At 43.5% G+C, this 27,420-nt stretch overlaps 2 protein-coding genes across 4 annotated transcripts in view; one reads left to right on the top strand and one right to left on the bottom strand.

Moving 5' to 3' along the window:
• Positions 1-27,420, bottom strand: part of LOC126481333 (peptidyl-prolyl cis-trans isomerase B-like) — a 424,329-nt gene that overhangs the window by 130,869 nt on the left and 266,040 nt on the right. The gene's annotated exons all lie outside the window — the stretch shown is intronic.
• LOC126481331 (protein 60A) overlaps positions 1-27,420 on the top strand; it is a 538,305-nt gene that overhangs the window by 316,759 nt on the left and 194,126 nt on the right. Inside the window, exon 1 of one of the 3 annotated variants that reach the window (XM_050105000.1) lies at positions 23,372-23,837. The exons of the other annotated variants lie outside the window; for them this stretch is intronic. Within the exon in view, the coding sequence (XP_049960957.1) occupies positions 23,468-23,837 (370 nt within the window). The 5' untranslated portion in view covers positions 23,372-23,467. Of the gene's footprint in view, positions 1-23,371; positions 23,838-27,420 lie in introns of those variants that run through there. 3 annotated transcript variants of the gene reach the window in all.

Raw genomic sequence — 27,420 nt, 5'->3', positions numbered from 1 at the left:
CCGCTGAACGCTTATTGGGTGTCGGAGAATGCGTGACGTTGGTGCGCAGAACAAACCTAAACTCTATTGCCATCATTCGTGACTCTAACTATAGTTCCTCTTTCATTTGCTGAAACACATTCCGCTGGCCGCGTCGATGAAGCCCTGCGAAGTTGGTATTGGTACTGTCTCCGCCTAAAGCTATCAATTTATGTAATGAAATTTGCAGTTGCATTAAAGTTTCTAGACAAAACTTTGCAATTGTCTGCGATGTTTTGTTATTCAGCGAGTCAAACTTCAACACCTTCTGTTGGATTCCGTCAGTTTCAAAAAAGTATTGAATAGCGACAGGAAACATCTTTTCAGCCTTGTGGTTCGCTGCATCGGTGCCAATGCCGTAAAATGAACCTTTCTGTAATTTTTTATGCATTCGGACACAGAGTGTGGTGCGAGAATATTTTTAACATCCGCTGTAGCTTTTGGTCCTGGCTGTAGACTGCTTTGCGTCCAGTTTTACGGTACATTCAAGAATTGACAGCTTTATAAGCTATTGTTAGTTCTGCAGCAGCAACGAGCAATTCTTCCTGCGTTCTTCTTTAATCATGAATTTAGAAACAGACTTTGTTGTCGATGCCACCGCTAGTCTGTTTGTACGATTCTTCGTAGAAATGTGATGCCTCACATCTGCCTTCCCTCTGTGAGTTATACTTACAAATCTCATACAACTCTTCCTGATCCGTACGTCCTTTCTTGACCAAAGACCACTCTTTTGTGTAATCGTCCGAAAAGCGACACTTTCTCTTTCCATCCTTCGGCATTTTCGTAAGGTAGGGTAAGATAAGAAACTTCCTGACAGATTAAAACTGTGTGCCCGACCGAGACTCGAACACGGGACCTTTGCCTTTCGTGGGCAGGTGCTCTACCATCTGAGCTACCGAAGCACGACTCACGCCCGGTACTCACAGCTTTACTTCTGCCAGTACCTCGTCTCCTACCTTCCAAACTTTACAGAAGCTCTCCTGCGAACCTTGCAGAACTAGCACTCCTGAAAGAAAGGTATCGGCAGAAGTAAAGCTGTGACTGCCGGGCGTGAGTCGTAATTCGGTAGCTCAGATGGTAGAGCACCTGCCCGCAAAAGGTAAAGGTCCCGAGTTCGAGTCTCGGTCGGGCACACAGTTTTAATCTGCCAGGAAGTTTCATATCAGCGCACACTCCGCTGCAGAGTGAAAATCTCATTCTAGGGTAAGATAAGTTTATTAGAACGTAAACATTCGACAATAAAACTATAGTCATCGAAGTTGACGTTAGTATACACTTCAGGAATACTAACTTGCACTCGTTGTTCGTATTAAGTTTAGAAAGAATCGACTTATCAGATCGCTATTCAAATATGAACTGCCCGATTTTTACGCGTGGTGCTCCTCCAATACACTCATGCTCATAAATTAAGGATAACTGCAGAATGTGGTGCCACACAACGTGGCACTACACAAAACTGGCGCTAATAGCACACGACACAGATCTGTAAGTCCACGGTATTGGTGATAAGTTGAGAAAACCATCCCGAAACACATGTGCTACAAAACGCCACTGTTTCCTGCGCGTGTACCCTGACATCAATTTGGGATATGATCACCATGCACATGTACACAGACCGCACAACGGGTTGGCATACTCTGGATCAGGTGGTCGAGCCGCTGCTGCGGTATAGTCTCCCATTATTGCACCAGTGCTTGTCGGAGCTCCTGAAGTGTCCTAGGAGTTTGAAGACGTGCAGCGATACGTCGACCGGGAGCATCCCAGACGTGCTCGATGGGGTTTAGGTATGGAGAACAGCCAGGCGACTCCATTCGCCTGATATCTTTTGTTTCAAGGTACTCCTCCACGCCGGCCGGAGTGGCCGAGCGGTTCTAGGCGCTACAGTCTAGAACCGCAGGACCGCTACGGTCGCAGGTTCGAATCCTGCCTCGGGCATGGGTGTGTGTGATGTCCTTTGGTTAGGTTTAAGTAGTTCTAAGTTCTAGGGGACTGATGACCTGAGAAGTTAAGTCTCATAGTGCCCAGAGCCATTTGAACCATTTTACTCCTCCACGATGGCAGCTCGGTGGGGCCGTGCATTATCATCCATCAGGAGGAAGGTGGGACCCACTGCACCCCTGAAAAGGCGGACATACTGGTGCAAAATGACGTCCCAATACACCTGACCCTGTTACAGTTCCTCTGTCAAAGACATGCAGGGGTGTACGTGCACCAATCCAAATCCCACCCCACAACTTCAAACCATGATCTCCATACAGGTCCCTTTCAAGGGCATTAAGGGGTTGGTATCTGGTTCCTGATTCACGTCAGATGAAAACCCGGTGAGAATCACTGTTCAGACTATATCTGGACTCGTCTGTGAGCATAACCAGGGACCACTGTTCCAAAGACCATGTACTGTGTCCTTGACATCAGGCTTTACAGGCTCTCCTGTGACCAGGGGTCGGTGGAATGCACCTTACAGGTCTCCGGGCGAATAAATCATGTCTGTTCAGTCGTCTGTAGACTGTGTGTCTGGAGACAACTGTTCCAGTGACTTCAGTAAGGTCCCGAGCAAGGCTACCTGGAGTACTCCGTAGCCGTCTGCGGGCACTAATGGTGAGATATTGGTCTTCTTGTGATGTTGTGCACTGTGGACATCCCGTACAGTTGCGCCCGGACACGTTTCCTGTCTGCTGGAATCGTTGCCATAATCTTGAGATCACACTTTGTAGCACACGGAGGGCCCGTGCTACGACCTGCTGTGTTTGACCAGCCTCCAGTCGCCCTAGTATTCTACCCCTCACAACGTCATCAATATGTGTTCTTTGAGCCATTTTCAACACACAGTCACCATTAGCACGACTGAAAAGGTCTGCACACTTACTCGCTGCAGCGTACTCTGACATGCACCAACACACCTCTGCATATGTGGACTGCTGCCAGCGCCACCGTGCGACGATAGCAGCTCAGATGCACTGCATGGTCGTACCCGGGGTGATTTAAACCCACAAACCGCCCACCAGAGTGTTGTTTCATCATGTATCAGCATTATCCTTAATTTATAAGCATGAGTGTAGTTACAGCCCCATATTACCGGAGAAGCCTGGTATTTTTCATGTTTCATCGTCGATACAGGATACACAACTTGCAACGCCGTCTCTGAGACCTTGTCAACATAAACTTATTGGCATAAATAAAACTAACTGATGTTGCACTTACATGTTGCGCTAACAGATGCTGTTAGTTAGGTATTTGAGCCAAGCTCGTAACAGTATTTTGCAAAATCGGTACAAAATTGATTTTTGTCGGGATATCGGGACAAGAAGGTCCACAACAGTGACGGACCCGATATATTGGGACGGACGACAACTATAGACGTAATGCTTGTGTTCTTTACACCTTGTTTGACAGCATTTACAGTTCCATAAGAACTATTGGGTTGGGTTGTTTGTGGGAAGAGACCAATCTGCGAGGTCAACGGTCTCGTCGGATCAGGGAAGGACGGGGAAGGAAGTCAGCCGTGCCCTCTCAGAGGAACCATCCCGTCATTTGCCTGGAGCGATTTAGGGAAATCACGGAAAACCTAAATCAGGATGGCCAGACCCGGGATTGAACCGTCGTCCTCCCGAATGCGAGTCCAGTGTGCTAACTTCTGCGCCGCCTCGCTCGGTAAGAACTATTGAACAAATATGTAAACATAGGATTGCCAGTGTCCCGATTAATCGGGGATGGTTCCGGTTTGGAATTTGAAGTCCTGGTGTCCCCCCTACATCTTACGGGGAGTTCAAATGTCCCGATTTATCGCCTTTTTTAGACTTCATAGTGTTTGCAATGGCACACTGGCAGTACCTCTTCTACTCGGCGCACAGCACGCCCTATTCCGTACAAACGAGTTGTCACGTGTATGATAAAGATTATACGCATACCATAATTTCAGGTCCTATGTTATGTATTATCCTAAGTGAAGGATTATACAGGAAAATATGATAATTTTGGGGTTTTTGCTTAGTGAGCGAGAAACCGTTGCGAAACAAATCAACTCTACATACACTATCAGGTTACTATCAAGCTATTACGGAGCACGTGCGCACCAACGGACTACTAGCACATTAAGATTATTTATTTGAGTGTAAGAACGATTTACAATACACGCGCCTCGCAGGGACATTGTTGTGGGGTAAGATTCATTTTAACGTGGTGTGTCCCTTACACTTCGGCTTAATATTTAAATATCTAACTACAATGTATTTTGGCTAGGTGCTTCCTGTAGTGCGTGATTTTTCATTGCGCCTGGTTGTACCGGCAGCTGTGCTATGAGCTGTTCAACAACCATTCTCAGCTCTTCGTGCTCCAGTTCGGTATGTAGCATGCTTTGTCAAACAACATATGTATAACATTAATATTTTCTGTTAATTTGTGTAATTTATGAAGCAGATGTAGTGTCAAGAAGCGACGAAGAGATGTGCGGTATTTCTACGCCAAAGAAAAAGAAGATGGAAAGAGATGAGTTGCCAAAAAGTGACAAACTTCAGCACAGGCTTCAAAACTGTCGCACTGCATAGTAGGAGGTTCCGGCATTTCGTTCATGGGTGTCAAGGGACCCTAATAACTGGTATAAGGTAAAATGCAAACACAGTGCTGATTCTAAAGTAGCTACTCTTATTGTATTAAAGAATCAAATGCAGTCAAAAAATGGTTCAAATGGCTCTGAGCACTATGGGACTTAACATCTGAGGTCATTAGTCCCCTAGAACATAGAACTACTTAAACTTAACTAACCTAAGGACATCACACACATCCATGCCCGAGGCAGGCTTCGAACTTGCGACCGTAGCAATCGCGCGGTTCCGGACTGAAGCGCCTAGAACCGCTCGGCCAGCACGGTCGGCATGCAATCAAAAAAGCATACTAATAAAATGAGTGGTATCGTGCCCAAGTTCTGCGAAGATTTTCTATGAAGGCACGACAACATTCAACATACTGCGGAAGCCGAGGTTAAAATTGCCGCATTCCTATTAGCTCACGATATTCCTTTTAATAGAACTGACCATTTGACAGCTATGTTAAAAAGTGCTTTTCCTGATTCTCAGGTACCGCTAGCACGAAGTGCTGTTATGAAAAGGAACAAAAACATGGCTATTATAAGAAATGCTATTGCAACTCATAAAAATGATCTTATTTTCCAGCTTCAAAAAGTAAAATTCTCCACTCTTACAGACGAAACTACCAATATTGCTTCAGTCCTTTCTGCATGGATTGTTGGGTGGTGTTATGGTGGAATGGAAGTCTAATTTTAGCATACTCTTCTATTTGACTGAAATATTAACATTGTCTGCAATTGGGAAAATTGGGGAAAACATGTATGAGAAACTCAAGCCTTAGTAAACATAATATTTCACTATAAAACGTCATTGGTTTTGGCTGAGATGGGGCAAGTGCTATGGTGGGGAAGCACAATTAAGTATCCACTCGACTAAAAGAGTTTCTTCCTGGAATCGTATTAGCAAAATACATTTGTCTTTCAGTTCACTTGCGTGCTAATGATGGTATGATGACTGTAAGGCACTTCCTAGTCTTTGTGAGGAATTTGTAAGAGATGTATATAATTACTATATAATTACTTAAGACTAAGCTGCAGACGGCAATGTCATCTAGCTCAGTTTCAAAAATATATTCAATTTAAAGTACACAAAATAATTCACCCAGCGCAGATTCATTGGCTTTTACTTCTTTCTGAAGAAGAGTGGGAGGCAATAGAAAAGATTAGTAAATCCAAGGAAATCCTAAACATGCTCCGTGATCCATTTATTAAACTGTATTTCCGAATTTCTAAAGTGTATTTTCCCCAAATTTAATACAATGAATGCTTACTTCCAATCTTCAAAAGTTGTAACTGTAAATTGAAAGAAACAAGTGGAAAATTTTTTAAAGACTTTTGTTAACCTCCATGAAACATGGTCGTGTTCACAGAAAGTCTCTGGATACTATTAGCGCGGAACCTGAGAGCCTGCAGATTAAACCAGTTTTTCGTGTATTAACAACATGTACTCTAAAAAGCCAAAGAAACTGGTACACCTGCCTAATACCGTGCAGGGCCCCCGCGGGCACGAAGAGGTACCGCAACACGACGTGGCATGGACTCGACTAATCTCTGAAGTACTGCTGGAGGGAACTGACACCATGAATCCTGCAGGGCTGTTCATAAATCCGTAACAGTGCGAAGGGGTGGAGATCTCTTCTGAACAGCACGTTGCAAGGTATCTCAGATATGCGCAATAATCCAGAATGAGGTTTTCACTCTGCAGCGGAGTGTGCGCTGATATGAAACTTCCTGGCAGATAAAAACTGTGTGCCGGACCGAGACTCGAACTCAGGACCTTTACCTTTCGCGGGCAAGTGCTCTACCAACTGAGCTACCCAAGCACGACTCACGCCCCGTCCTCACAGCTTTACTTCTGCCAGTATCTCGTCTCCTACCTTCCAAACTTTACAGAAGCTGTCCTGAGAACCCTGCAGAACTAGCTCAGTTCGTAGAGCACTTGCCCGCGAAAGGCAAAGGTCCCGAGTTCGAGTCTCAGTCCGGCACACATTTTAATCTGCCAGGAAGTTTCATGCGCAATAATGTTCATGTCTGGGGAGTTTGGGGACCAACGGAAGTGTTTAAACTCCGAAGACTGTCCCTGGGGCCACTCTGAAGCAATTATGGACGTGTGGGGTGTCGCATTGTCCTGCTAGAATTGCCCAAGTCCTCGGAATGCACAATGGACATAAATGGATGCAGGTGAGCAGACAGGAAGCTTACATAAGTGTCACCTGTCAGAGTCGTATCTAGACGCATCATGGGTCCCACATCAAACTTCACACGCCCCATACCATTACAGAGCTCCACCAGCTTGAACAGTCCCCTGCTGACATGCAGGCTCCATGGGTTCACGAGGTTGTCCGCATACCCTAGACATCCATCAGCTCGATACAATCTGATACGAGCCTCGTCGGACGAGGCAACATGTTTCCAGTCATCAACAGTCCAATGTCTGTGTTGATGGGCCCTGGCGAGGCGTAAAGCTTTGTGTCGTGCAGTCATCAAAGGTACACGAGTGGGTCATCGGCTCCGAAAGCCCATATCGATGATGTTTCGTTGAGTGGTTTGCATACTGACACTTGTTGATGGCCCAGCACTGAAATCTGCAGCAATTTGCGGAAGGGCTGCATTTCTGTCACGCTCAACGATTTTCTTCAGTCGTCGTGGTCCTGTTCTTGCAGGATGTTTTTCCGACCACAGCGATGTCGGAGATTTGATGTTTTACCGGATTCCAGATATTCATGGTTGTTGTTGTTGTTGTTGTTGTCTTCAGTCCTAAGACTGGTTTGATGCAGCTCTCCATGCTACTCTATCCTGTGCATGCTTCTTCATCTCCCCATACTTACTGCAACCTACATCCTTCTGAATCTGCTTAGTGTGTTGATCTCTTGGTCTCCCTCTACGATTTTTACCCTTCACGCTGCCCTCCAATGCAAAATTTGTGATCCCTTGATGTCTCAGAACATGTCCTACCAACTGGTCCCTTCTTCTTGTCAAGTTGTGCCACAAACTCCTTTTCTCCCTAATTCTGTTCAATACCTCCTCATTAGTTATGTGATCTACCCATCCAATCTTCAGCATTCTTCTGTAGCACCACATTTCGAAAGCTTCTATTCTCTTCTTGTCCAAACTATTTATCGTCAATGTTTCACTTCCATACAAATACTTTCAGAAACGACTTCCTGACTCTTAAATCTATACTCCATGTTAACAAATTTCTCTTCTTCAGAAACGCTTTCCTTGCCATTGCCAGTCTACATTTTATATCCTCTCTACTTCGACCATCATCAGTTATTTTGCTCCCCAAATAGCAAAACTCCTTTACTACTTTAAGTGTCTCATTTCCTAAACTAATTCCCTCAGCATCACGCGACTTAATTCGACTACATTCCATTATCCTCGTTTTGCTTTTGTTGATGTTCATCTTATACCCTCCTTTCAAGACACTGTCCATTCCGTTCAACAGCTCTTCCAAGTCCTTTGCTGTCTCTGACAGAATTACAATGTCATCGGCGAACCTCAAAGTTTTTATTTCTTCTCCGTGGACTTTAATACCTACTCCGAATTTTTCTTTTGTTTCCTTTACTGCTTGCTCAATGTACAGATTGAATAACATCGTGGACAGGCTACAACCCTGTCTCACTCCCTTCCCAACCACTGCTTCCCTTTCATGCCCCTTGACTCTTATAACTGCCATCTGGTTTCTGTACAAATTGTAAATAGTCTTTCGCTCCCTGTATTTTATCCCTGCCACCTTTGGAATTAGAAAGAGAGTATTCCAGTCAACATTGTCAAAAGCTTTATCTAAGTCTACAAATGCTAGAAATGTAGGTTTGCCTTTCCTTAATCTATTTTCTAAGATAAGTCGTAGAGTCAGTATTGCCTCACGTGTTCCAACATTTCTACGCAACCCAAACTGATCTTCCCCGAGGTCGGCTTCTACCAGTTTTTCCATTCGTCTGTAAAGAATTCGCGTTAGTATTTTGCATCCGTGACTTATTAAACTGACTGATCGCTAATTTTCACATCTGACAGTACCTGATTTCTCTGGGTTTGGAATTATTATATTCTTCTTGAAGTCTGAGGGTATTTCGCCTGTCTCATACATCGTGCTCACCAGATGGTAGAATTTTGTCAAAACTGGCTCTCCCAAGGCCGTCAGTAGTTCTAATCCCGGGGCCTTGTTTCGACTCAGGTCTTTCAGTGCTCTGTCAAACTCTCCACGCAGTATCGTATCTCCCATTTTATCTTCATCTACATCCTCTTCCATTTCCATAATATTGTCCTCAAGTACATCGCCTCTGTATAGACCCTCTATATACTGCTCCCACCTTTCTGCTTTCCCTTCTTTGCTTAGAACTGGGATTCCATCTGAGCTCTTGATGTTCATACAAGTGGTTCTCTTTTCTCCAAAGGTCTCTTTAATTTTCCTGTAGGCAGTATCTATCTTACCCCTAGTGAGATAAGCCTCTACATCCTTGCATTTGTCCTCTAGCCGTCCCTGCTTAGCCATTTTGCACTTCCTGTCGATCTCATTTATGAGACGTTTGTATTCCCTCTTGCCTGGTTCATTTACTGCGTTTTTATATTTTCTCCTTTTATGAATTAAATTCAATATTTTTTCTGTTACCCAAGGCTTTCTACTAGCCCTCGTATTTTTACCTACTTGATCCTCTGCTGCCTTCACTATTTCATCCCTCAGAGCTATCCATTCTTCTTATACTGTATTTTTTTCCCCCATTCCTGTCAATTGTTCCCTTATGCTCTCCCTGAAACTCTGTACAACCTCTGGTTCTTTCAGTTTATCTAGGTCCCATCTCCTTAAATTCCCACCTTTTTGCGGTTTCTTCAGTTTTAATCTACAGTTCATAACCAATAGATTGTGGTCAGAGTCCACATCTGCCCCTGGAAATGCCTTACAATTTAAAACCTGATCCCTAAATCTCTGTCTTACCATTATATAATCTATCTGATACCTTCTAGTATCTCCAGGATTTTTCCATGTGTACAACCTTTTTTATGATTCTTGAACCAAGTGTTAGCTATGATTAAGTTATGCTCTGTGCAAAATTCTACCAGACGGCTTCCTCTTTCATTTCTGTCCCCCAATCCATATTCACCCACTATGTTTCCTTCTCTCCCTTTTCCTACTCTCGAATTCCAGTCACCCATGACTATTATATTTTCATCTCCCTTCACTACCTGAATAATTTATTTTATCTCATCATACATTTCATCAATTTCTTTATCATCTGCAGAGCTAGTTGGCATATAAACTTGTACTACTGTAGTAGGCATGGGCTTCGTGTCTATCTTGGCTACAATAATGCGTTCACTATGCTGTTTGTAGTAGCTTACCCGTACACCTATTTTTTTATTCATTATTAAACCTACTCCTGCATTAGCCCTATTTGATTTTGTATTTATAACCCTGTAATCACCTGACCAAAAGTCTTGTTCCTCCTGCCCCCGAACTTCACCAATTCCCACTATATCTAAATTCAACCTATCCATTTCCCTTTTTAAATTTTCTAACCTACCTGCCCGATTAATGGATCTGACATTCCACGCTCCGATCCGTAGAACGCCAGTTTTCTTTCTCTTGATAACGAAGTCCTCTTGAGTAGTCCCCGCCCGGAGATCCGGATGGGGGACTATTTTACCTCCGGAATATTTGACCCAAGAGGACGCCATCATCATTTAACCATACAGTAAAGTTGCATGCCCTCGGGAAAAATTAAGGCTGTAGTTTCCCCTTGCTTTCAGCCGTTTGCAGTACCAGCACAGCAAGGCCGTTTTGGTTAGTGTTGCAAGGCCAGATCAGTCAGTCGTCCAGGGTGTTGCCCCTGCAACTACTGAAAAGGTTGCTGCCGCTCTTCAGGAATCACACGTTTGTCTGGCCTCTCAACAGATACCCCTCCGTTGTGGTTGCACCTACGGTATGGCCATCTGTATCGCTGAGGGACCCAAGCCTACCCACCAACGGCAAGGTCCATGGCCATGCGTACACTCGTGAAATGGTCGTAAGTGAAAATCCGCACTTCATAGCTACCTCGGAGACGCCGTGTCCCATCGCTGGTGCGCCGATTATAACACCACGTTGAAACTTGCTTAAATCTTGATCACCTGCGATTGTAGCAGCCGTAACCGATCTAACAACTGGGCCAGACACCTGTTGTCTTATATTGGCGTTGCCGACCACAGCGCCATATTGTCTGTTTACATATATCTGTATTTAAATACGCATGCGTATACTAGTTTCTTTGGTGATTCAGTGCATTTATGTGTAGAAATTCTGGAAACAATGAAGTCGAAGGATGTTTTGGCGCCGGCCGCGGTGGTCTAGCGGTTCTGGCGCTGCAGTCCGGAACCGCGGGACTGCTACGGTCGCAGGTTCGAATCCTGCCTCGGGCATGGGTGTGTGTGATGTCCTTAGGTTAGTTAGGTTTAAGTGGTTCTAAGTTCTAGGGGACGTATGACCTAAGATGTTGAGTCCCATAGTGCTCAGAGCCATTTGAACCATTTTTTTTATGTTTTGGCCATGCGTTATGTTATAAGGGCATTTAGGGAGAAGTGCCCCAGCTTCTTCATTCGTGGATGTAAAGGAATTCTGATGCGGTTTAAATTTAATGAACATTTACCTGTATTATCTCCAAAAAGAGCCTTGTCTCGTACAGAGAGAAAGAAGTTACACCTACTTTAACAACACTGGCAAAACTTGTATCACAGATTAAACACACTGAAATGCAGAAAGTGTATGATGAATGGCGCTGTTTGCCCTTGGATGTGCTTCCATCAGATGTTTCTTCGGAATCTGAAACTGATTTAAGTTTTCATAATATTATGCGGCGTATGACCTTTTAGAATAATTTTAGTTTGAATCAGTACACGAAGGGAAAAGCGTTATGTCATCCTTTAAATGCCCATAAATACAGGCCTTATTAAAGGACAATGTATATCCAGGTTCCGAGTTCGAGTCTCGGTCCGGCACACAGTTTTAATCAACCAGGAAGTTTCGACAATGTATGTATTTTTCAGATTGGACAAATCTCATCCGACGTCAGTATACAATTGTACTACGCTTTAGCTGACTTCGCCCTAGCACTACTATCACTTCCGTATTCCACAACAGAATACGAGCGAGTATTGAGGTAAGATAAAAATCAGTATTGTCAGATGATCGCAAGCTGTTCGGTTGTTACTGTTACCATCCTTATCGGCAACAAGTGAGATTATTTAATGGCGAGGAAGAGTGAAAGGTGAGACAGCCCAATTTAAAAATCATCTGTGTCATTTTTTTAAATTAATTTTTATTGAGATTTCGTTTTCAGCAAGATATTCAGATTGAAAAGCAGATTGAGAAACTGACTGTCTACATCAACAATGAATGGAACTCTCCTGACATCACAGTGCTTCAAATGGTCCGACGGCTGCTGCACTGCATTTCAGCCGATCAAGGCTACGATAGAATGACCACAGCTCATCTTTACCCTCCTCCGGCCGTTGTGGTCGAGCAGTTCTAGGTGCTTCAGTCTGGAACCGCGCGACCGCTACGGTCCTTAGGTTAAGTTTAAGTAGTTCTAAGTTCTAGAGGACTGATGACCTCACATGTTAAGTCCTTAGTACTGAGAGCCATTTGATCCACGTTTCATCTTTACCCATCGAGGGATGTAGATGAAGTTGATAAGTTTTCAACTATATCAGACGATTATATTGATCTCAGTGCCACTGAACAGACTAATCCAGACAAGTGCAAACAGTTCTAGTAGTGACATTGTTTATTTTTTTATTTTGTTAAATAATTTTAATGCTTTTTGGTAACTATGCAACATAGGTCAACTGCTACTATCAACGTAGGTCGAGATGGTAGTAGTGGGCAGAGATTTAAAAATAAAAATACATGATTTTTCAGTGGTAACATGACATTTTTGTAGTTGGTTGTATCATCCACTCGCTATGATTCCCTAACAACACTGCCTCACAACCATGTTCTCACAACGCTCAGTCGGCAATTGAAGGCGCAGCGGTTCCGACTTTTATTACAAGGGGCATTCTAATGAAACCCGGTCGCTAGTGTAAAGCAACGGTAACGGTTTCATTAACTCAAAAATGTAGCTATACGCAGTACACATACTCAAAACAGTCGCCGAAACTGTTGGCTCATTTATCCGTTTGCGACACTAGCCGGTCGATTCCGTCCTTGGAGAAGCTAGTAGGCTACTGTCGGAGCGCATGTCTCCACTGCTTGCTCTGACGCTTGGTTTCCGGTTCAAAACGGTGACACCACGTTTCGTCACCTGTGACAATACGCGACACAAAGCCGTATTCCTCCTCATCATAACGTTGCAGATCGCTCAAAGACAGCGCCATTCGATTATTTGCTGTTCGGCGGTCAGTTTTTGGGGAACCCACTGCGCACAGATTTTACGAAATTTGATGCATTATGGTGTGGACGGTGCCCACGCTAATACCCAGTAACCGATGGATCTCGTCCACGGTGATTCTGCGGTTGTTCAAGACTAAAGCATTCACTTTCGCAACCATTTCGGGTGTGATGACAGGATGAGCCTGTCCAGGACGAACATCGTCTTCCATTGACTTGCGCCCCTCAAGGAATCATTTGCGCCATTCCACAACACTTGAACGACTCAGACTGTACTCACTGTACACAACCTTCATCCGTCGATACATCTCACGGCCTTCAACTTCCTCCGCCGCAAAAGAAATGTTCAAATGTGCGTGAAATCTTATGGGACTTAACTGCTAAGGTCATCAGTCCCTAAGCTTACACACTACTTAACCTAAATTATGCTAAGGACAAACACACACACCCATGCCCGAGGGAGGACTCGAACCTCCGCCGGGGCCTGCCACACAGCGCCTTAGACCGCTCGGCTAATCCAGCCCCTCCGCCGCCAAACATCCAATCACTCCTCCTTACTCGCCTGCATATTCGGTACTGGACGATAACTTGTGTGACCACCTTGTCTTCGGCGTGAAACCACTGGCGTTATACAACATCAAACGGTGTACACGCGTCAGTCTCTCTTCAAATAGATGGCGCCACCATACCCGGAGGTACGTGGTGCCACTTTACGTATAAAACAAAGGTAGACGCACTGACCAAGTTTCATTTGAATGAACCTCATATATTCAGCTGATTAGAAGGTGTTTGACGACAAGATTTGAAAATATTTATGTAGATATCGTATATTTCTACAACTTCTGTCTAGAGCTTGCTATCGATGTAAGCAAGTTTTACTAAAGTTAGTAATTACAGTGCGACAACTTAAGCCACCCTCCGGTCAGGTAGTGTCAGTAGAAGTCCACAGATATTGTTCCTTTTCTTGTTGCTCTCAAAACTTGCGGTCTAACAGTCTCACATGGAGTAAATACGCTAATGATGTTTAAAAGTCGGCCGCGGTGGCCGCGCGGTTCTAGGCGCTTCGGTCCGGAATCGCACGACTGCTACGGTCGCAGGTTCAAATCTTGCTTCGGGCACAGATGTGTGTCATGTCCTTAGGTTAGTTAGGTTTAAGTACTTCTAAGTTCTAGGGGACTGATGACCTCAGATGTTGAGTCCCATAGTGCTCAGAGCCATTTGAACCAATTTGATGTTAAATATGTAATTGGTGTTCTACTTATTCTACATCTACCTGCATATTTTGCAAATCACATTTAAGTGCCTGGAAGAGGGTTCATCGAACCACCTTCGCAATTCTCTGTTATTCCAATCTCGTGTAGCGCGCGGAAAGAACGAACACCTATATCTTTCCGTACGAGCTCGGATTTCCTTTATTTTATCGTGGTGATCGTTTCTCCCTATGTAGGTCGGTGTGAAAAAATATTTTCGCATTCGGAGGAGAAAGTTGGTGATTGGAATTTCGTGAGAAGATTCCGTCGCAACGAAAAACGCCTTTCTTTTAATGATGTCCAGCCCAAATCCTGTATCATTTCAGTGACACTCTCTCCCATATTTCGCGGTAGTACAAACGTGCTGCCCTTCTTTGAACTTTTTCGATGTACTCCGTCAATCCTATCTGGTAAGGACTCCACACCGCGCAGCCATATTCTATAAGAGGACGCACAAGCGCAGTGAAGGTAGTCTCCTTAGTAGATCTGTTACATTTTCTAAGTGTCCTGCCAATAAAATGCAGTCTTTGTTAACCTTCCCCACAACAATTTCTGTGTGTTCCCTCCAATTTAAGTTGTTCGTAATTGTAATTCCTAGGTATTTAGTTGAATTTACGGCCTTTAGATTTGACTGATTTATGGTGTAGCTGAAGTTTAATGGATTCCTTTTAGCACTCATGTGGATGACCCCACACTTATCGTTATTTAGGTTCAACTGCCAATTTTCCCATCATTCAGATATCTTTTCTAAGCCGTTTTGCAATTTGTTTTGATCTTATGATGAGTTTATTAGTCAATAAACGACAGCGTCATCTCAGATTGTCTCCAAAATTGTTTATATAGATAAGGAAAATCAAAAGGCCTATAACACTACCTTGGGGAACACCAGAAATCACTTCTGTTTTACTCGATGACTTTCCGTCAGTTACTATGAACTGTGGCCTCTCTGACAGGAAATCACAAACCCAGTCACATAACTGAGAATATATTCCATAAGCATGCAATTTCACTACAAGCCGTTTGTGTGATACAGTGTCCAAAGCCTTCCGGAAATAAAGAAAAACGCAATCGATCTGAAATCTCTTGTCAGTAGAACTCAGCACTTCAAGCGAATAAAGAGTTAGTTGTGTTTCACAAGAACGATGTTTTCTAAACCCATGTTGACTGTGCGTCAATAGACCGTTTTCTTGTAGGTAATTCATAATGTTCGAACACACTATATGTTCCAAAATCCTACCGCATATCGACGTTAACGATATGGGCCTGTAATTAGGTGGATTACTCCTACTACCTTTCTTGAATATTGGTGTGACCTGTGCAACTTTCCACTCTTTGAGTACGGATCTTTCGTCGAGCGAACGGTTGTATATGATTGTTAAGTATGGAGCTAATGCATCAGCATACTCTGAAAGGAACCTAACTGGTATACAGTCTGGACCAGAAGACTTGCTTTTATTAAGTGACAGAAGTTGCTTCACTACTCCGAGGATATTTGCTTCTAAGTTACTCATGTTGGCATCTGTTCTTGATTCGAATTCTGGAATATTTACTTCACCTTATTTTGTGAAGGCATTTCGGAAGGCTGTGTCGCTGCCACTTGAATTTACTTTATTTAATATTTATTATTACCAATAATACCATATCTGAATGTGTGCGTCCTTACAGTGTGCAATCGCGAAACCTTGTTAATTGCGTGTGACATTTGTAGCGTAGCGGATGCTCGGGCAGAGTTCACATCGCCAGCAATGCAGGAGATACTGTCAACCTGATCACCCCTGCACTGCCCCTCCCCCTTCACTCCCTTCTAAAGCGAACTTTTTAAAAAGTTGTCGTGCTATATGTGAAGTACAGTTCTTTATTAGATTAATCAGGAAGTTTCTAAGTACTGTTTTTATAGTCTTTTAGTCCTCTCCAAAATGTCAAAGAGAAAGTGCAAATTTTCCAACAAATATAGCGAGAAATATCCCTTTATTAAAAAAATCAGAACAGGATATGAAGCCTTCTGCAAACTCTGTAATACATATTTAAGTATTGGTCATGGAGATATTGCACATATAAATGACTATGTTAGAAAAGAGAAACATAAATCCAACGTATCATCCTCAAGCACACATAAAACTCTCAGAAATTATTTTGTAACGCACCATAGTTTGGAAGGAGAAAAAATTACTGCAGCTGAATTGCGTTTTGCTTATCATGTATTCTAAACACATCACTATTTTGCTTCTGCAGGCTGCCTTAATAAGTTAATAAAACGCATATTAAGTAACTCAAAAACTGCCACTCACTACGTCTCAGATAGAACGAAAACAACATGTTTGATTAAGGAAGTTCTTGCACCTCTTTCAGTTTATCTCATTCGTAATTAAGTTCAAAGATGCTCGTTTTATAGCATTATCACCGAAGAAAGTAAACATAAAAGTCAATTTTTGATTCAGTATTTTACCAAGACAACAAATATTGAAACTGGGAAGTTTAAGAGAGATGTCAGATACGGTGATTAGTAATGCAAGTTATTTAGATTTTATTTAGTGCAAATATGTCTGATTAATTTTTGCATTAGCAACTGACTTGGTAAGTCTTCGTTATTGGGATTGGCTTATATTTAGTTTGCCCCCACCCAAAACCCCTTAATTCCTGTGCTTGTCCCTTTGGTTTGATTTTCTTTCTCCAATTAAATATTTTTTATGTTGTGATCGTTTTATACTCAAAAGCCCCATTTTCTACCCACTACAAACCGTTCTAAAAATGAAGTGTTTTCGAAAGAAGCAAATGTAATTACGTGAACAGTTAAATACAACACGTTAGCTTTGGAGAGCAAAAAAATAGCTTCGTGTCTTCCTACACTGTGTGTGTATAAATACCTGTGATTGTGTCTACCTGCATTAATGAATGACGTCAAGGTCGGCCGTATTTTAAGACTTGACCACCATGTTGATAAAGTCACGAGTCAAATTCCAGGTTTGGTATCGCAATCTTTGGTACCCATATGTGTCCCGTATTTTTATTTGGAAATCTGGTCAGCCTACCATACGCGTGTTACAGACATCTTAACAACTGGATACTGGGAACTGAAGTTGGCTTAAAGACGTCTGTGGTAACGTGCTGACCTGTAAAAAAGCGTCTGTTCTGGTTCGCGGTTCCAGTCTCGCTGACAGTAAAGTTTTTGCTTTTTGCGGATGATGCTGTAGTATATCGAGAGGTTGTAACAATGGAAAATTGTACTGAAATGCTGGAGGATCTGCAACGAATTGACGCATGGTGCAGGGAATGGCAATTGAATCTCAATGTAGACAACAGCAATGTGCTGCGAATACATAGAAAGAAGGATCCTTTATCATTTAGCTACAATATAGCAGGTCAGCAACTGGAAGCAGTAAATTCCATAAATTATGTGGGAGTAGGCAGTAGGAGTGATTTAAAATGGAATGACCATATAAATTTAATCGTCGGTAAAGTAGATGCCAGAGCCAGACTGAGATACATTGGAAGAATCCTAAGGAAATGCAGTCCGAAAACAAAGGAAGTAAGTTACAGTACACTTGTTCGCCCACTGCTTGAATACTGCTCACCGGTGTGGTATCCGTACCAGATAGGGTTGATAGAAGATATAGAGAAGATCCAACGGAGAGCAGCGCGCTTCGTTACAGGATGCGTTACGGAGATGATAGATAAACTCCAGTGGAAGACTCTGCAAGAGAGATGCTCAGTAGCTCGGTATGGGCTATTGTTGAAGTTTCGAGAACATACCTTCACCGAGGAGTCAAGCAGTATATTGCTCCCTCCTACGTATATCTCGCGAAGAGACCATGAGGATAGAATCAGAGAGATTAGAGCCCACACAGAGGCATACCGACAATATTTCTTTCCACCAACAAAACAAGACTGGAATACCTGGAAGGGAGAACCGATAGAGTTACTCAAGGTACCCTCCGCCACACACCGTCAAGTGGCTTGCGGAGTATGGATGTAGATGTATATGTAGATTGAACGGCGCTCGGGAAAAACGAACACTTTAATTTTTCTGTGCGAGCCCTGATTTCTCTTATTTTATCGTTATGATCATTTCTCCCCGTGTAGGTGGGTGCCAACAGAATGTTTTCGCAATCAGTGGAGAAAACTGGTGATTGACATTTCATGAGAAGATCCCGTCGCAAAGAAAAACGCCTTTGTTTTAATGATTGCCACTCCAATTCACGTATCATGTCTGCGCCACTATCTCCCCTGTTTCGCGACAATAGAAATCGAGCTGTCCTCCGAAATTTTTCGATGTCATCAGTCAGTCCCCACCTGATGCGGATCCCACACCGAACAGCAATCATTGCGCAGATTCCATTTTATTTGTGTTTTTTCGGTAACAAGATAAAAAGAGACAGCTATTAATGTTTTTTTGTTTCTGTTACACTTATTTATATTGTTGATTCTCTGTTCTAATTAATACGTTACAATGGCGCTGCAGACGATGCCAAAGTGTCACGAACAAAGAACGCATGTACAACTACGAAACTGTTACAGTAACTGCGGTAAGCGATTTGCACATCTGTTTGTCCATCATTATTTTCATCTTTCCTTTATTTACACTTCTACTTTTTATAGCGAAGTAAAATATCAATAACATTTTTTCTCCATCACATCAGAAAAGTTGAACTATACATGACGTTCAGACAAATAAAAAATACAAAATCAGTGCTCGAATTCTGGAGTAAGAAAAGAAGTGACTGCCAACAATTTTTTTAGGTTTTGTATTGCACTGTTTCATATTGTCGAATTTGTTCTAATTAATTAATTGCAGTGACACTGTATAGGAGACCCGTTACATTTCTGGCTTGACAGACATCATATTCAGCTACAAGAAGCTCTTGTTACAGCGGTTGAGAAGGCAGCAGTGGCAAGATGTACGAGTAATGCGGTGTGAGGAACCGGTTGTTTATTCGGTACGTGTATCGTGAGGAAGACCGCCTAAATTGTGCTCCTTCTCCGCGATTGACTGCTGCGTTCGGAAATTGCGGTCCAAAATGATAAACTTCTGTTATTAATACTACAGAAATTAAACAGTGATTTTAATTACATTTCATATAGCCTCTGTAGGAGGCTGTGGTTCCATTATTTCAAAAGTGCTAATTACCATCAGAATGATAAATGAGAGTAATAAATAATTAATAAAGGCAAGCGCAGCACTTCAGAGATCTTCGGATCGCGTCCGACTTGGATGGCGGGCGAGGTGGTTTGGCTGTAAGATCAGAGCTGGTTCTTCAGTCTCGGAGGAGAGACATGTTGTCTGCAGCTGTCGGTATCAGTTAAAACCTAGTTAGCAATTTCTAATTTGTAAATATAAAAGCTCAATCGCCAGTCTCGGAGGGCAAACACGTTGTCTGCCGCTGTAGGTATCGATTATTAAGAACTTAAACAGTAGTCTCTGGTTTTTTGGACTTGTAATTGAGAACTAGTTTGATAATAATTACGCAAACAGGCAGTTCATTACTTTGCTCATTTTCTGTGAAAGTGTCAAGAATGGAAATTGTTTGTGATTCGTAAAGTTGATTATAATTCTGAAGTTTCTCGTATTCTGCTAGCAAAAAAAAAAAAACAAAAAAAAAAAAAAAAAAAAAAAAAACCGGTGGCATCCTGTTTAAACAAACCAATTCAAAATTGAATCATTTTTACGATAGCAGTTCCTCGCAAACAGTTTATAACAAGCTCAAGATAACGGACTCACGACATAAGTGCTGTTTACTGCGAAGGGACAGCAGCTGTACAACACTGTGAACACAGTTCAGAAATTATGCATTCCTCCCAGGGTGGCGGAAGCAGCTAGGTGCCTTCCGTGTAATGCAACCTTAATACTAATGAGATAGTGACACGTATCTGTGGTAACACAGAGGACGTATGAAGGAGGAAATTTTCGAGGGATGAGATTAATCATATTTAAATCCCTATCGCTATCTCTCTCTCTCGCTCTGTCTCTCTCCCTTTCCCTCTCTCTCTTTCATTTGCCGTAGATTGTCTCATGCAAAAATAGTTCGATACAGACATGGGTTGGAGAACCTCCATGGAATGGAGAAAATGAATTAAGCTCTCGTGTATAAATTCATCTGTGTATGAAGGTAGCACCAATATGTATATACTGACTGGCGGTTTACTCACACTCGCAAATTTATCTAGCCCTTATCTCGTAAACACATGACCATAAAATCACATAAATTATCTCTATAATACAAGACTTTATAATACCGTGGCTCGATACTTTTCAACATACAAAGTGCCTCATATCAATATGACATTTACAATTATACATTGGTTGTACATACCTATCTAAAGTTACTGGTCCTCCTTTCACATATTTCTCTTTACATCCGTAGCATCGACAGTGCCTCAGCACAAATGTCACTAAACTAAAACTCAAACATGCAGAAATGTATACAAAACAAGGCGAATACTTGTAATATTTAAGTTTCGCTGTTACCTCAAATTGCAGCGTCGTCCAAAATCACGTAACTAGCACTGTTTGATGCTGAGAACATGCACAGTAGACTATGATCACACTCTATGGTCTAGACGTATTGCTGATGCGACTCTAACGCCCCAAGCGGCGAGAAAGCAGCCGTAAAATTGAAGTTTGTTTTTATTCATTTTTCTAGTTAATTAGCGAAATAATTATTAAATTTTTGCTTTTCAAGCTTTATTAAATTGTCAAAAGGCGATTGATCATGAAACACATATAAAAACAACTGAATCTACTAGATTCAATGACATAAGCTACAACTGACTGCTGAAGAAATACTTTCCAACATGTGTATTACTGCAGCGCTCTCAACTGAAAACAAGAGAATATAAACACATATTTCAGACATGAGACGAATGTATTTCTTTTGTTACCTGTTATTATTATGACAGGCATTTTCCTTGACACAGAACTTTATAAGGGGGCTAAATTGTCGCAGACTCTTACACTTCACTCTACTTTGTAACAGATATTTATTTTTGTAACTGTAGTTACTTTTGTTTCAAAAGCGAATGTCCTGAAGAAAAAAATGGCTCTGAGCACTATGGGACTTAACATCTGAGGTCATCAGTCCCCTAGAACTTAGAACTACTTAAACCTAACTAACCCAAGGACATCACACACATCCATGCCCGAGGTAGGATTCGAACCTGCGACCGTAGCGGTCGCGCGGTTCCAGACTGAAGCGCCTAGAACCACTCGGCCACAACGGCCGGCTGTTCTGAAGATTCTTGCCGGTTTTACTCAAATGCAGCAACGATTGTGGAAATGGTTTCTTCTGTGTTGGGAAACGGTTTTATTGCTTTTGTTCTTATATTATCACGTCCGTGTGTTTTTTTCTTCAGCTACAGTTGTGGTAGCTTATCTGCTACGTTAAATAATGTAGTCATTGCATTCCATACACGCTACCTATGTCGCACATTCACTGATTTTACTGGAAGTGTAGCGAAGAAAACTTCACGTTTTTGAATAGGTATACAACGCCGTTCTGCAAATAAAATGGGTCTTTTGCTGTTTACTAGCAATTTTTTTGTTCTTGAAGGATACGAAATTCTCTAGCAAATATCCTTAGGTTACAAGAGATGCGTAAATAAACAGTCGTTTAATGTAGGAGTCCAGTCTCCTACGTTAGTTAGGAAACCTAAAAAAAGGAAAATGTGGTGCCTTTTTCTTGTTGCACCAGTTTATTGCTCTACAAACGCTCCCGTTCGCAAAAACCACTCTACAGACCAATATAAACAATAACAATTCGCTTTCACTTTCACAAGATCTCGACGAACTCAACAGTGTAACTTACTGGCCGCTTGGCGCCCTGCAGTGACGGTGGATAACGAAAAAGAGACGCAGTGTTGCGACCACAGTCTAACATAACAGTCGCGACACTTCGCCTCAGTTTTGTAACCTACCGCGCCAGCAGCGCCCCAAGCGGCCAGTAACTTAAACTGTGAGTTCGGCGCGATCGTGAAAGCGAATAGTGGTTGTTTATTTTGATTTCTACGATGATTTTTTACAAGTGGGAGTGTTTGTAGCAACAACAGGGAGAAGACACCACAGCTGTCTTTTATTAGCTTTCCTAAGGATCCTGAGAGGTATATACCATCATGTTACTAAACTGTATCGTCAGGATTCACTTGCAAATTACATGTGTATTAATGATTAATGTTTCGTTTTAGGAGCAGAAAATGGCTAGTTAATAGCAGATGAGAAGACCTTATGAAAATAGACCCAGTTTACCTGTATAATATTAGGTTTTGTTCGCTGCATTTAGAATAGAACCAGTTCATGAGCGCAGACAATAATAAGCTTGTGTGGAATGCAGTACCCACACTGTTTGACACCCCAAATAAACCACCTCTACTGAATATGAAGAGGAAACTGCCACAGAGATTCGACAATCCATCCAAAGCTGTAAAACAGTCCTATGATACAGAAGCAGCCAGTTCAGCTCTCCATGTATCAGTGCCAGATCCGTGTGAATCGTCAACACAGACCTGCTTTGAGGATGGCTGGTTCAAATGGCTCTGAGCACTGTGCAACTTAACTTCTGAGGTCATCAGTCGCCTCTTTGAGGATGAAGTGGTTAGATTAAGTGCAGTTATTCGTGTCTTACAAAATCGTAATGTTTGGTATGTATTTAATTAACTTCTGTTGCTAGTCACATAATTTTCCTTGCTTCCTTCGTGTGATGACATTATTTTGCTAGCACTTTGTTCGCTGACAGATTGTTTGAAAATTATTCAAATATTTGGTTTTGTGTGGAAGGTAATGTAATCAACTCATTATAATGTTTTCGACATATTTCATCCAGTATTTAGCAGTTGCTTGTACCACTTAGAATAATATAAAGATGAAGGTCGTACTTGTGGCAATAGGCGACAATGACAAACATTATGCTTACGACCTGTACGATGTTCACCTTACTCGCCGTTTGGAGCGCTAGTGTCGCTCCATCTGTCAAACGGTAACAAGTTTTACAGCAGTGAGTGTCGCGACCGCTATGTTAGACTGTGGTTGTGACTGTGGTACCGGTTGTTGCCATAGGCATAGGGTGTACGTAACAGCAGTGGCTCGAGCGGACCGCGCCGGCAGGTTGGCAACCCTGCGGCGGCCCGTCTGGCGCGGCAACAGCCTCCCCGCAGTCTGCAGGCGAGACGCGAGCATGACCGGTCAGTGCGTCAGCGTCCGCCAGAGAGGAAAGAGGAGTCGCGGTGCGCCGTGCTGTGCTAGTGAAGTGCCGTGCTGCTGCTGTGATGCGGTCTCGCTGCGCGCTGCTGCTGCTGGCCGCGCTGGCGGCGGCGTGCTGGCCCGGGGGCGGCGGTTCACTGTCGGGCCTGTACGCGGACAACGGCCTGGACCAGACGGTGATCCAGCGCGCCACGTCGCGCGCCGAGAAGCGGCAGATGGAGCGCGAGATCCTCAGCCTGCTGGGGCTGCCGCGCCGGCCGCGCGCAGCGGCGCCGCAGCTGCTGCACAGCGCCGCGCCCCGCTTCATGCTCGACGTCTACCAGTCGCTGCTCGAGCCGCGCGCCACCAGGAGCTCCCGCTCAGAGTTCCGCCTCAGCGGGCAGGAGCTCAGCGCCATCGACACCAGCGACGCCATCATGAGCTTCATCAGCCAGAGTGAGTTCCCTCCTATCTCGCTGTCCTACTGTAGTCCGATCTAAAGTAATTGACATTTGACAGTTAGCGGGCTAGACTGCTGCTGCTAACAACACACCAGTGGGAACATGGCACTGTCTGTTCCCACTGCCTTCTCCTGTGCACATACCATTGTGACTGTCACTTCTGAAATATGAAACATTCATGGACAAAAAATTTCGCCTATTTCATCGCAAAAGAAACGCGAAACCCTAATTAAAATCAAGAAAACCATTTTGACACACTTAGACACACTATGGAACTGTGTACCGTATGTGAATTTCAGATTCTTTGCGTGATTTTTGTGGTAGATAAAAACTTCAAAGCGAATTTCTCTCCCTGTGAGTCCAGCATGCTGTGATGGCTGTCTGAAGACAGTACTTGTTGCGACAACATCGCAGTTTTCGACCTCAGAGTCAGATGCTAACTAATTTAAATCACACTGTAGCATTGAGACACTACTGTATCATAGACCCGGAGTCAGCTGAACGTACCCCCCCCCCCCCCCCCCTGCAATTCACCCTGTGAAACTATCTTTCTGCACTTTTTTCTAAGCATTTTTAATAAATTTTATAATCTTATACATATAAAAAAGGATGTATGTGTATGTAATTCGTGGTAAACCACTGGATTACCTTCAACCTAATGTGGTACGATATGTTGCATTGTCTGGAAAAAAGTACTGTAGGAGAAACAACTATGTCACTTTGGAGTGGGTGTGAGGATGAAGAGGGGGTGACTAGGATGTGGACAGGGAGATGGGGAGGAGGATGTGGACAAAGAGAGATGGAGGAGATGGACAAGCAAGGGAGGAGAGGAAGAGTTGAAGATAGAGAGGAGGGCAGATGGAGAAAGAGGGGAGGAGGAGTGGAAAGAGAGAAGTTAGGAGGAGGTGGATGGAGAGAGGGTGAGGAGAAGGAGGGTGCAAGGGGGCAAGAGCAGTTGGGCACATGGGGAGATGGTATGAAATGGGCAGAGAGGAGGATGGGAGGAGATGGAAAGAGAGAAGCAGGAGAGGAACAGTTGGACAGAATGAGTACAGGGAGGTAGAGATGGGAGAAAGAGTGCAGGGAGGAAGGTATGGTTAGAGGGAGAGGAGAGATAGAGAAAGAGGAGAAGGAGGAGGTTGAAAGAGAGGAGGGGACGTAGAGGTGGACAGAGACAGGATGGAGTGGCGATGGACAGAGAGAGAGTGAGTGAAGAGGAGAAAGGCAGAGAGGGGGTAGGAGGAGTTTGTCATATAGTGAGGGAAGGGGAGAGGGGTAGGACGAGGTCGACTGAGAGAGGATGGAATCAGAATGGACGGAAGTGAGTGAAGAGGAGAGGTGGCAGGAGGAGTTGGATAGATAAAGGGGGGGGGGGAGATGGAGGGCAGCTGGAGAGGCGAAGGAGGAGAAGGATAAGGAAGGATATTTGCAGTATGTGACATATGCATAAGTGGGTGTAGCTGCAAGTGAAAACCTGTTTTTTATATATAAAAGTGATGCACGAACCTGCAATGGTAAATCAAACCCACTAATTGATGGCGCATGTAACTTGCTAGGGCTACTCCACTCGTCGTGGTTCGCTCGGATATGTGCATACGAATGACGCATCCCTATGGGCTCCATTGGCAGACACTTCTAACCGCCTGTTCAGTGACATTTGATACAAGAACTACTTCGTTTACACGGTTAGTACAGCAATTATCAAAGACACGTAAGAATTTCAATGCATTAGCATGTGCCAAAGTGTAATTCAGGCTAGATCAACAAGAAAGTAGCTAATACATAAGCAAGTACTCACTTCCAGTGAAATCACATTCTTGACTAATGCAGCCGATGACAAAGGGCAGCACATATTTGTTTACACGAAGGTTCAACAGAGTTCTGAATATATCAACAGAAAACTACCACAACGACTAAAGCTCCCAAATGTTAATCACTCAGAGAAAGCTTATTCTTGAATTCTTTTTTATGTACATAAATTACTTATCTCCTCAAACTTTTTTGATTGCTTCCTCTACCGTCGCTTCCCTCTCCAATCCTCAGCCATCAGAAATCTGCAAAGATCAGAAGCTTGGAACAAATAGCATACGAAGCAGCAGCAGGAACTCCGTTGATAAACATGAGCGAGCGATTTAGGTGGCAGCAGTGCGAACCAACCGCACTGTTGTCACATAAATCAAGTAGCGACAGACGTCATTTCGATAGGTGGTCGTTACTGTTTGATGCTACTGGGACGAAAGAGACTGTGACAATAGCCTTCGTGTACAGTTGCACCCCGAGGAAAGGTTTCTTCTCGTAACAGGAGATAGCCACAGACACAATTTCGCACGTCAGATTAAACAGCTTCACCTAGCAGATGATACAGCGTTCAGTGGGTGTGCATACCCGTTTTTTTTTATTCATGTCAGAAGCACCATGGATACAGGAATATAAAAAAATGAATAGCACACAGAAAAAAAATTAATTACCGGCATATGAAAATATATATAAATATATATACAAATATGTGTGCACAGAAACAAAATGTTATAGGCATTTGGCCCACAAGCGGGCTACGTCGACAGCATTTGGGGTTGCCAACATCAGATCTTCTAAAGTGCAGTGTGAAGGAAATTCAGGGCAGTTATACATGTGCTGGGTCGTCTGCACCTCTCCACAGTCGCAGAGATTAGATGTAGAATATCCCCACTTCAGAAGGTTATCTCTTGACCATGCAGTGTTGGTGCGTAGCCTGTTTAGTGATCTCTAGACCACCCAGTCCTCATTGTAACCTGGTGCCAATTCTTCCTTTGGTTCCATCCGGTGCCCTTCTCCCGACCGCTTCCATCTCTCCACCCTAGATCCAGGTTGGTCGCTAAAATCTTCGGTTGCTCTGAGAAAACTGCGTCTAGATTTCAAGCGTTTGGTGGCTGGCTGAGTTTTGTGGAGGAGGTGGCTCTCTGCCATCTCAGCCCTCGCTCTTTCACTATAGGCTGCCGCTTCTCTTCGCACTGCAGGAGGTGCAATCCCAGCAAGATGGTAGAGCTTGTCTGTTGGCGTCGGTTTCAGACATCCAGTGACGAGCCTGCAGGTCTCGTTCAGAGCAATGTCGACCTGTTTAGCGTGGGTAGAGTTGTACCAGACACTGCTTGCATATTCGCCTGCTGGGAAGCAAACTGCTAGTGCTGTGGTCCTCACTACCTCTGGCTTTGCGCCCCAGGAGGAGTTCGTTATTTTCCGAAGAATATTATTTCTGCCGCTCACCTTCATTTTGGGGTTAACGCAGTGTTCGAGGAGTGTGTCCTTCCAGAAGACACGCAGCTTACGGGATGCCTGCTTGTTACGGAGATGGAAGGGGCAAACTTGTGTTTTGCTAGGGTTCGGCTTGAGTTGATTGTTGGCGTAGTACTGACAGAGCATGTCTAGCGCATCCGTGAACTTTGTCTCAACATGCTCAAAGGAGTCACCCTGTACGGCCATAGCACGGTCATCGGCGTAGATATAGTTTTACGTACCAGCTGGCAGTGGTTGATCGTTGGTGTATATGTTAAAAAGTAAGGGTGCCAGTACGCTGCCCTGAGGGAGACCATTTTTCTGGG

Source organism: Schistocerca serialis, chromosome 5 (assembly GCF_023864345.2).
Source record: "Schistocerca serialis cubense isolate TAMUIC-IGC-003099 chromosome 5, iqSchSeri2.2, whole genome shotgun sequence".
NCBI classification, from domain to species: domain Eukaryota; kingdom Metazoa; phylum Arthropoda; class Insecta; order Orthoptera; family Acrididae; genus Schistocerca; species Schistocerca serialis.
Note: the sequence above shows the minus strand (reverse complement) of the source record. Positions and strands in the feature narration are given on the sequence as shown.